Below are 12,277 nucleotides of genomic sequence, written 5' to 3'. Positions count from 1 at the left end.
GACATGAGAGAGATAGAAAGAAAAAGATAGATTATACCGCCTATTAAAACTCTAATTACTATATTATTAATATTATTAAAAAAAATTTAATAAAATAAATTCAATAATAATAAAAAAAATCATCAATGGTAAACAAAAGTGAATTACAAGAGTTGTTTAAAGATATTAGAGTTTATTTTTCTTTAAATGACTTGAGTAGTCTACTTTGATTATTATTTGTAACTTTTTTTAGTATTATTAGATTTATTTTATTAAAATCTTTTTCATGGTACAAGTAATATTATTGTAGCTTCAATGTGTTTCCAGAATTATTATTTTTTCTTTACTCTCCTTTTATTGTCATTTGTGAAGAGAGATGAAATAATAAAAAAAAATAAAGAGATCTTAAAAGCACATTAAAGCTCTAATAATGATATTATCAATATTGTTGAAAATATTTCGACAAGAAGAATTCAACAATATCAAAAAAAATCATTAACAATAACTGAAATGTATCACACAAGCCACCCAAAAACAAGTGAATTTTGACACCTTCGAAGAACTTGTGTGACCTATTTTATTAACCGTTGGTAATTTTTATTGGTATTTTTTTTATTCATCGAGTCAATGACCTATTTTATTAACCGTTGGTAATTTTTATTGGTATTTTTTTATTCATCGAGTCAAGATTATTTTAATGATATTGTCATCATAGTTTCGATGTGTCTCTCGCAACTTTTTTTTTCTTTATGTTTCTCTTTTTTTTATTGTATATTATATAAGTTTATTTTATAATTTGAGAGAATAGCAAATTATACTTGCAATTTGTAAATAATAGATAGCATTTTGACTCTTTAAACTGTGCAATGTATTATTTTACTAAAGAAAACATTTTTGTGCTAAAAAAGAAAGAAAGAAAAACTCCCCTAGAAGATCCAGAAATGATGGCCACCATTCTAGATTCTTTCTTTGCTCAAAAGGATAAAAAATCCACACACACAAGCTACCAAGTCTTTACTGTGTTTTCAGCAACTAAAACCAAAGGAATTTATCACCCATTTTTCCCTCATTCCAAAAATTGTACAGTTAGATTCCTTCAAAGAGGTCGTCATAATGTTACATAACCACAGTAGCAGAGAACACTGACACCAAAAAGAAAAAAAAGACAACTTTTAACCCTTCAAAGAAAAACAAGAAGGGCTAAAAAAACCTTCATAAGATAAACATATAAAAAACAAGACAGAGAAACAGAGAGCAATTAAGAAAGAACTAACACACACAGATAGATGTACAAACTCACATTCATTAAAAGAAAGGAAAAACAAAACACTAATAATCCCATAAAACGGTACTCTCATTCGGCAATGTAAAATCATCACAAGCACAACCGCCGCCGCCGCCGCAACAGTGATTTTCCATGCTTTGCATCCATGGCGGAGGATACATCCACTCATCAATCGAGTCAAAGTAAACAAAATCATTGCTCAGCTCATCGTAACTCGTTTCAAGACTTGGTAACTCAACAATCTCACACAGCTCTTCCTCTTGAGACGACAAGTCCATCAAAGAAACAAGTGATGTCAAAGAAGATGTCGAAGAAGACGATGGAGATGTTGTGGTTGCTGTTTCAGATTTTTGGTCAAACTTATCCATTTGAGCAGCTTTAGCAGCGGCTGCTTGAACATCACGAGGAGCAAGTGAAGCTGGTCGAGGTAAGTAATTGGCGAGTTCGGGGAAATTAAGAATAGCTGGGTTTCCTTTGATGCTTAAAGCAGCGACATCATGCGCACGCGCTGCCATTTCTGGTGTAGGAAAAGTACCTAACCAAATGCGAGATTTTTTGCGTGGCTCACGAATTTCTGACACCCATTTGCCCCAGTTCCTCATGCGAACTCCACGATAGACTGGATGCTTGTTTGAGTCTCTTATCCTTTTTATTTTCTTAGAAGGAGAGAAATCTTGGTCTTGTAGAGGTTTCTTTGATTGGGTAGAGTTAGATAAAGGTGAAGAGGGTGAGGCTGGTGACAAGGAGTTTGTTGAGCTACTTTCCGTCTCTGAATTTTGTTGATGATGATCACTCATTTTTTTTTAGAAAAAATAAAGTGGGGTGATTATTCTTTTTATTTATTTTTATTTGAAGGGTAACTATGTGCTAAATGAGGGAATGATGGATATATTTAAGCTATAAGCATGTAGAGAAGTGGAGAAATTAGCAGCCATGGTCAGTGTTTTGAGACAAAAGAGAGCACAAACTCCTAAAGATTGTTGTTATGGAGCAAAGACAGAGATAGAATGTGGCACTACGGGGTGGATCAGTTACAGGCAGGGAAGAATCAATGAGAAGCGACGCCTGGTTTATTCTGCAGAAGAGAATGAAATCTGAGCTCTGAAAGAGGAGAGAAAACGAGGGTACTATCAGAATTACCAAGGCAAGGGGGAGCTAAGTGGGAGTATTGCACATTATTTCATGGAAAGCTAGCTACATATACTTGATGAACAAGGGCTTGCCCGTCGTTACATCATTTCTCAATGACTCATACTACACTTAAAAGCATTGAAAGAGAGAGAGAGAGAGAGAGAGAGAGAGGGAGGGAGGGAGAGGGATGGACCCATAAAGGAAATGGGACACCCTGCAAGACCCAATGGTACAATGGGGTCCCTTTCTATAGTACCACGCAACCCCTCCGATCAATCCTTCTTTTTAACCAGTTTCTCTATTCATTTTCCCCTTATCTTCTAGCTAGCTTTCCCTGGCTGCCATTACCAACCTCTCAAGAATATCTTGGGTCACCATTTTGCCCCTCTCTCTATGATTAAACATATTCCTGTCGCAGCTTCCCCTAGATTGGTTGGTAGGGATATAATAATTTTATTAGAGATACTATGAGGCAACAATCCAGGGCTAAACAGTGCCACTTTGCGTCTCAATCTATTGCATGATGATCTATTGCAATATTATATTATATTGCTGAGTTCTCTTAGTCGACATGGTTTTGTTTTTATTATTTTGAGGAACTAAAAAATACGAAGGGTTTTCATTGCTTACTTGTCTAAATCTTAAGGCCCCGTTTATCCTATCCTAATTTAGCTAAGGCCTATACCTAGCTAGTAGCTAAGACTTTAATGAGACCTTAATTTTTTTTTTTTTCTAATAGACTCTTTAAGGAGACCTTATAATTATCTCTTTTATTGTATTATTTTCATGCCTGAACTTTTAATAAAATAATGTGTCCGAATAAAGTTAAAAATGCTTCAAAAGGAAGCTCACGTTAATAAAATTATTGTGTACTTTCCCTTTCTACCATTTTACTTTTCACTTAAACTCTAAATTTTAGCAGCTAATTCTAAATGAAGAGTTCTTCCTTTAATTGATGATGGGGTCAAAAATTGCTTTTCTTGAGTTTTTGTGTGTGTGTGTTTGGGTGGGGGAGGGGGAGGGGGCGGGCGGGTTTGGTAGTAGTTGCGGTGTCCATGGGCACCCAACGGTAGCCCGTATACGTGGTGTGGTTATGTTAACAAGGCAGCCTCATCTTAATAAATGAACTTTACCCCACATGTTAAAAATGACTTCTCCTTAGAGAAAATCCAAGGGCCCTTCCTTAGATTATACTGTTTGACATGGCACTTGAATTATTTTTTTGTTATTTTTATTAAAAAAATTAAGTTTTTAAATCATTTTAAAATGCTAATATTAAAAATAAAATTTAAAAAATAATTATTTTAATATATTTACAAGTAAAAATAATACTTTTAAAAAATAATATTTACCACTATCTTAAATAACCTAATCATTCAAATTTCAATTAGTTAATTATGAATTTTTAAGGGGTTTATATTATTATTGAACTTATGTTAGTTGATTATTAATTTAAACTCATTAGCAAGCAACCCCAAAACAGTCTATTATGGTTAGTTAGATAAAACTATATTATGTTTTTTGAGTTGCAAATCTTAGTAGCAAGTTGAAGAATTAACATAAGTTTTTTTTTTATGGTCAAATAACCTTTCTTTGATCATACATTAATTTATCAAAGATTAAATAGTTTCATGACATCTTTCGCATACTTAGAAATCTTAGATGTAAAGTTATCTCTAGATCCAAGTCTTTTTCTAATACCTTTGATTCTTACATACAAGGTTAATTTTTAGTTTTTCAGATTGTTATCTATTTTATTGGGGTTGTTTAACCATGTAATCAAGAGGTCTCTATCATTCCTTCTTATAGAGAATAATTTTTATAATATTGGTTTGTTATTTAAATTTTTTTATGTTATCGAGAATAAAAGATTGGTATTAGAGGTCTATATTAGTTGGTATTAGAGTTCAGTTTTGAAATCAATTCATATCATTTATTTTCTTCTTGTTAATTTTAGCTTTCTTGGCTTTAAATGTATTTTATTTGATTTTTTAATTATTTCATGTCTAGAGCTTAGTTTTTTGCATCTAGGCTTCCTTACAAAAAAGGTGTCATTTTAGTTTATTGATGTCTCATATTATATCACTAACATAAAAAGTCAACATAAAAAGAAAATGAACATCTACAAGTCACTTTTGTAATCTACCACAATATATAAACAATGGAGAATTTGGACCAAAACAATTTAGAAAATTCTCAAATTTTATATACTAGTTCTATGAGTCCTAATCACACCCATATAAAATGTTATCTTATTTGGAGATTGTTTTCTATAGTAATCGAGATTGAGATTAAAACCTATCATAATATGTTATAAAAGAATTTCAGGTCAAATAAATCTATAGTATTCTCAAACTTTATATAATAGGTTTTTAGGTGCTAATCGCTCTCCATATAAAATTTGAATTCATTTAGAGTTCATTTTCTATAGAAACAAAATTTGAGATTGAAACTTTTTGTAATTGATCTAATTTGTGTAGTAATTCAAACTTATTTCGCTTTTGTTATTTTTCAATTTTGATAGTATAATAAATCATAATTGATATATTTAAGTATCATTTAAATTTTTTTATAACCTTTGCATATGTGTTCTTTCATTTATTTTAAAACATTCATTTTTAATATAAATTTGTTTATTAATCACAAAATTATAATCATAGTTTTGTATTTGCTTGTTTTTGTATTTTTATTACTTCTGAGTTGTATACATATATTTGGATACACTGCTAAGGTTGTTATATTTGGTGTTGAAATCAATTCCACAAGAGCCAGAAAAAAGTTGAGACAAAAGGAAAAAGACATAGTAAACGTATTTGAGTGAAACACAAGAAGAGAGTAAACACATGAAGGAGTGAGTGGGGAATATATATTTCTTGTCAACTAACCAATTTTCATATTAAAAAAATATTAGAGGCAAGCAATAACATGACACCATAGAGAAGAGATAATAAAATTGTAAATCAGTTACGCATTATGAATCAACAGATGGATTATATGGTTAACGATTTTAGAGATAGGTTAGATAAGTTAAAGAGAAAATGTGCGAGTAATCATAATAGAGTTCAAAATAAGCCTGAGCGAAGAGAGTTTAATATTATGAGGGTTGTGAGGGGAGTTAACACTAATGTAGATGAGTTTGTGGCTAATAACATGGATATGAGTGATGTGGATTTTGAAGATGTGTTTGTGGGACATAAGGAACTACAACAATGAAATTATAAGTTTGGAGAGTAACAATATGGTAATAATTTTGACCAGAGGAGTAATTATAGGTACCAAGACTATTGTCGTGGGGCATGTTGCGATATTATCGATGACAACAAGATTTGTATTGTGCCTTTTAATGAGGTGTGTATGTGTGTGTGTGTTAAGAAGAATTTTTATATTTAATCATAAAATTATGATTAATATTCAAGAGTCGCCACATAGTATTATGGTCAACTAGGAACCTATGGTCTACAAGACTTTAAGAAGGAACTGGTTGTGCTAGGAAAAGATGCATCACCCCCAATGCACCCTACATAAGGTAAGTTGTATTGTTGTTTTTTTTTTATTATTATTATACTAGGGGTCTTTTCTAAGGTTTAAGGCAATCTTTCTTCGTGATAGAATCTTTACCTCATCAGCTGAAACCTTAACCATTCTAAAGTTTAAATCTTAACATCATATTTATTTTATACTTTGTATCTTTAACACCTGGAGATGTACTTTATAATGTAATTTTACACCCCACAAATATTAAAATATACTTTTGGACGATAAAAAAATTTAGAAAAAGATTTTTAATATTTTGGTCAAACCTTAATAGATAATTATAAATTAGATATGATATCTATTTTTATTTTTTTTGGATTTTCAAAACATGAGAAAGATATAATTTTATCTTTTTAAAAAAATATGCTTGAAATTTTTTAAGATGTTCGACCCAAGAACACATGGTTGCTGACCTTGTCCAATAACCATGTTAATTAATCTGCTTTCTATATGAAAAGGCAAATATTACAGGTAGGGAATGGGAGGAGAAGAGGAAGTAGAAAAAGAGGGAAATAACCTAGTGTGGTGGTCTTCATTGTGATGAGAAGGTCCAGCGGTTACAATGATAGTCGAAAGTGTTAGTGGTTCGGTTACTATGGTGCTTAAAGAAGAAGTTTGTAACGATGTTACTGTTCATTGTAGTGGGCAATAATAATTACTATGAGAGGAGCTGGTGCTTATGAGGGTTTATAGGATATGGTTTTTATTATTCTTGCTAGAGAAGGCAATTATGGAAAAAGAAAGAGAGAAAGAGAGAGAAAAAGTGGCAAAGACCAAGAGGAGGCTGGTTTTTTAGGCTTTTTGACCCAATTTTCTCTTTCTCATTGACACGACTAAAAGATTAATATCTTCTCCCAAGTATAGAACTGTCGAAGTAATAAATAACACGGCAAGACCGGGGTCGAACCACATGGAGGTTAATTGTATAAATTATAGATGACAATAATCTAACAACAATAACAACAACAATAATAAAGAAAAAAAGAAGAAGAAGAAGAAAAATATGAAAACTTTGAGATGAAATATTAATGTAAGGATTAAACAATGACAATAACAAATGTCAAGGTTAGAGGTTCCGCTAATGGTATGTCAAACAAGTGTAGTATAAACTCTTATTATTCAATTGGAACCACAAAAAAATGAGATTTCAATCAGATTATAAATTATTAACATGATCACATTAGTTATCTTATTCGATTAATGCTAATACTTGTAAATCTCGTCAAGTATTCATGATTATAACTTATGTTAACAACAAATCAAGTTCCTTTCATAGCTCAAGTGTTGATTATACCATACAATATGAGCTATAAGAGTGCCAGGTATTTGTTGTACTAAGTGTTATACAATATAAATCTAGATTAGTCATTTAATAAGCAAAGTATTAAAGAGTAACAAGATAACAAATACAAAAGATGTTAGTATCAAACATTAAAGTCCATATTAAGTTTACACTATACCTATTTTTACACCATTAGTGTAGCTTTTTTACCTTGACATAATAAACTTAACTAAATATAACGAAAGAAAGAAAAATAAATAAACAAAATAAGACAAAAGTTAACTAAGTAAATAAAATAAAATGAAATGCATAAACTTGATATTAATAAAAGCAAAACATAAACATTGTAAAAAATACAAAGAGAAAAAGTAAAAGCATGATCTTGATCTGGAAACCAAGATGCCTAAATGTATGGCAAATGCCTCATTTCATAAGCCAAAATTAGGAATTATTGATTTGACGACTAATTGATGAGTGGGTGACCAACTCTTGACTTGATAACAATCCTTATCTTCTCTTGTTTACCCAAAACATCAATGATAACATCAAAATTAAAATGACTTGAAAACATAAAAGTTGTAGGAAATTGTCTAAGATTTCTAGGGTAAGAACGTGAGATCATTTGGATTTCTAAAACTCCAGATATGAACCAAATACTAAACAGTGCTACGGCTAGAGGATAGATTCAAACTTCTTTGTTGTTGCTACAATTTGAACTTGAAAATGGCTTTTTTAAATCTTGAGCTCCATATGAAAGTTGTAGGTCTATGTTTTACCTTTCCATACATATAAAGGAAACCTAAATCTGAGATCTATAGCTCCATATATGACCCAATTACCGAACAATGTTCTGGTTTGGACTGCACCTGCATCTCTTTTTGAAGTTTGGCCATCTCTTTATCCTTTTAATTTAAGTTCTTAAATTCAACAATCAATCCTTTTATTTATATGATAGGACTATATTTAAAATAAAAATTTACCACAAATTAAAGATATCTTGTATTATTATATATATTATTATAAAATATGCTTTAGTTAAGGAGTTATTGATACTTCAAATGCAAAATGATGATATAAAACCTTGATAAAAATCCATTTTTAAGTACTAATCAATGAGGAGAAGGAATTGATAATAATGCAAAAGTTTATAAAGCTGAATGTTTCAAGAAGTATTTTGATAGACCTTTAACAATGTTTACTAAAATGGATCTCAAGAGTCACTTTAACAAAAGAGCTCCGTAACTCTACCATCTTTGTAAAAACAGTTTTGAAAATAAAAAACACAGTCAGTTAATTTTTTTTTAAGTATCAATTACGACCCTTTCCCCCCAATCAAAATAAGATATTGTCCTTAATGTCCTAAAATATACAGATAAAGTATCGAAGATATTATATGAAATAACAAACACCAACAAACCTAAAACACTCTTAAATAAATATAAGAAATAACAAAACAAAATAATAAAACCAAAAGATACAAGGTTTCCTAAATAAAGGTTTAAATTTAATCTAAGTTTTTTACGGCTTTTCATAGCTAACCAATTTAAGCGACTCATAGAGGAATCAATTACAGGGATGAAAGATTATAGTTAGTCAATCAATTGTTCAACAGTAGCAGTAGAGATTATGATTCGTCATGCTAAAGATCTTAAAACTTCCTATTCCATAACTTGATCAAGAAAAGACAACAATTTATCATAAAAACATTAACATTTAACAAATGTACAAGTTTATGGTGAATGTGAAGTTGGTCCTAAGAGAAAATATAAAAGATCTCTTTTAATGTGTCCAAACCACCTAATAAGGCAATGAATGCATCAACGTGTTTGCACATTGTATTCATTTGATCAAACATCATAGAAACCTGTAGTTCCTCTCTAATTTTTTTCCAATAATATCCCTATTTGCTAAAACTTTGGGGACAACCTCCAAAACTTAACTGCCTCCAAACAATAAAGCTATTGACACACCCCCATTAACCTAAAGTTGCCTCCTCTATATATAAAATGAATCTTTCTCTTAGTTACTAGACCAAGATGATTTTCTGATTCTAAAAATTCTTTTTTTTTCTCAGACTGAATCCACTAAAAACACAAATATTTTATATTTGATAACTTGAGGAACCTACCGTTTCCACACATTTTGATATATATGGAATGTGTGGGTTGAGTAAAAATAAAGGGAAGGAAGAGAAGATTTTATAGATGAAAAAATGAAAATGCAATCATACCACTTATATGTAGGTCACCTGGAGTCTATATCTCTTTTTTTTTTTTTGTGAAAACATATATATGTACAAGTTGAAAACATATGTATTTACAAGTAGTTGTAATTGTAGCTCATATTTTCCCTTGGTTTTATGTCCAAGAACTGCTTGAACGCCCTTTATGGGTCGATGATAGGCTTGCCATCCAGTTTTTTTAATAACTAAGAAACAAGGTTTTTTTAGTCAGATTCCTAAGACTATGTCGAACATGTTTTTTTTATGGAATTATGGTCATAAATCATGAATTACACAATGCACATATCCATTGGGGTGTGTCTCAAGAGTCAATAGAAGATTATTTAAAGACTCTTTACTATGGCCATCCTTATTGAATTGTGTTTTGTCTTCATTGTTTACAGATATCATTCCTAAAGAATAATATTTTACATTACAAGTTCATCTAGCACATCTATGATAGACTTTCATTCATTTTGTATGACATTTCTTTGTGAAAGGGCTTTTACCTGTTCCAAGCATATATGAAATGAAAGAATTGGAAGACTCACTTGATAATTGAACCTTTGCTTAAATTAGCCACCAAATATCTTAAGAAATTCCATGGTTCATTAATAATCTCAATCTTGCACATCTACTATGGTAAGTTTTTGTAATCTAATTTTGAGGCAGAGCGGGAAAATACTTTTTTAAGTTTTCAAGAGTGGTGTCCATTTTCAAATGAGAAGAGATCTAAAGAAGGAAGAAAAAGCAAAGAATTGCATAAATATATACAAATATTAGTCATCATAGGAAATTAAAAGAACTGACTCAAAAGTCACGGAGTACCATTATTTGTAATATGACAAGGGTGAGAAATACTAGCAAAACAAAGGTCATACAAAAAAGAAACACAAAAATAATGTGAGAAAAATAATCAATCTTTATATACAGGATCATCCAATTCAATGTGATTGATTTGACTTGATCTATGTATTGACTTCTGGAATTACTTGCATTTACATTATATTGCCCCTTGGAATTTTGTTATAGTTGAGATGAAAACTTACCTTTCTCTTGGAATTTGAGAGCAAATGTCAATTTTGCAAGATTATCTTTAAAATCTATCATGCTTTGAGCATGTTGAGTATTAATTGTCTCTTATTTTTCAATGAATGCATACAATGTTTCCTCAAGATTTCTTCTAGGAGGTGGAGCATAAAAAGATGCATATCCATGAGAATTTTGAAAATTATGGTGTGCTTAAAATGATTATTATGAAGTTTATGCATTGTTATTATCACTTTTTCAACTGAAATTTAGGTAATTTCTCCAACCAGGGTTATATATTTACGAGTTTAGGTTATGATTAGACCTTTGAAAACTATTTAAAGCATGAGCTTGTTCATGAAGGTATTCCTTAAAATAAGGCAAAGTTGTACAGTCATTGGTTGAATGTTCATTTGTTTCATATATTTAATACACAATGTCTTGAACATACTTTAATTGACCACTCTTTTTTAATTCTAGTGCCTTAACTTTTCTAGCTAAAGATGCAAACTTGGCTTGGAGCTCATAATATTTTCTAAAGTTGTACATACCTCCACTAGATTTATAAAATTGAGTTTTAATCGGTGCCTTATAAGTACTTATAGTGTCCTAATTTTAATCATTTTCAGCTAACAAGTCCAAATACTCCATTGTTTCATCAAGGTCTTTATCTTTAAAAGTTTTATTACGCATCAATTCCATCATTTGTTTATCTTTAGTTGTTAACCCTCTATAAAAATATGAAAGCATCTCTATGTTTCAAAACCATGATGAGGGCACGTATTAAGTAAATCTCGATATCTATCCCAATATTAGTAAAATGTTTCTCTTAATTTTTGAGTGAAAGTGATGATTTGTTTTTTGAAAGAGTTTGTTCTATGAGAAGGGAAAAACTTCTTTGAAAACTGTTGTTGCATTCTATCCCAAGCATGAATGAATCCTGGTCTCAAAGTTTATAACCATGTTTTAGTTTTATCTTTTAATGAAAAAGAAAAAAGTTTTAACGTGATGGTGTTCAAGCTATAATTTGAGTCATTATAGGTGTTACAGGCTTCCTCAAATTCCCTTAAATGCAAGTATAAAAGTTTTAAATCTAAGCCATAAAAAGAAGATAAAAGTTAAATAATGCAATACTTAAAATTAAAATGAGATCCATCAGGGGGGAAAACCATGCATGAGGGTGCACTTATTCTTGTAGAATTCATGTGGTCTATAAGTTTCTAACATGCTTATTCTTATTATGAAGTGACTGGTTATCTTCTTCGGCCATATTTTCTGAAAATGATAAGGATACTCTACAAAGTCTACCACTTAATGTACATGACCATACTCTCATATACATATAGGAATAAAATAAAGAAAGAAAAAAACAAAAGAAGGAGAAATAAAATAAAAGAAGCAAAGTTAGATACTAAAAAAATTGAAAAGATAATAAAATAAATGCTATAATCTGTACAAGAATTTACCTACTCGGCAACAATGCCAAAAACTTGACATGAACAAAAGATTGATGTCTTTTGTAACTATAGGAATATCGAAGTAATAAATAACCTGGCAAAATTGGGGTCAAACTGACACGATGAAAAGATTGATGTCTTCTCCCAAGTGCAGGAGTATCAAAATAATAAATAACCCAGCAAGATCAGAGTTGAACTATAAGAAGGTTAATTATCTAAATTATAGATGACAATAATAAAACAACAACAACAATAACAACAATAATAGTATTAGTTGTAATACCAATAATAATAATAATAATAATAATAAAGAAAAAGAAAGAGAAAGAGAAGAAGAAGAAGAAGAAGAAGAAGAAGAA

At 30.4% G+C, this 12,277-nt stretch overlaps 1 protein-coding gene across 1 annotated transcript; it reads right to left on the bottom strand.

Moving 5' to 3' along the window:
• Nucleotides 1–1,048: 1,048 nt before the first annotated feature.
• Nucleotides 1,049–2,528, bottom strand: LOC105111152 (dehydration-responsive element-binding protein 3-like). The gene has a single exon (XM_011006429.1). The coding sequence runs from the start codon at nt 2,059–2,061 to the stop codon at nt 1,309–1,311; it is 753 nt and encodes a 250-aa protein (XP_011004731.1). The 5' UTR covers nt 2,062–2,528; the 3' UTR covers nt 1,049–1,308.
• Nucleotides 2,529–12,277: the final 9,749 nt, after the last annotated feature.

This window comes from Populus euphratica, unplaced genomic scaffold (assembly GCF_000495115.2).
Source record: "Populus euphratica unplaced genomic scaffold, PopEup_1.0 scaffold279.1, whole genome shotgun sequence".
In the NCBI taxonomy this organism is placed as follows: domain Eukaryota; kingdom Viridiplantae; phylum Streptophyta; class Magnoliopsida; order Malpighiales; family Salicaceae; genus Populus; species Populus euphratica.
Note: the sequence above shows the minus strand (reverse complement) of the source record. Positions and strands in the feature narration are given on the sequence as shown.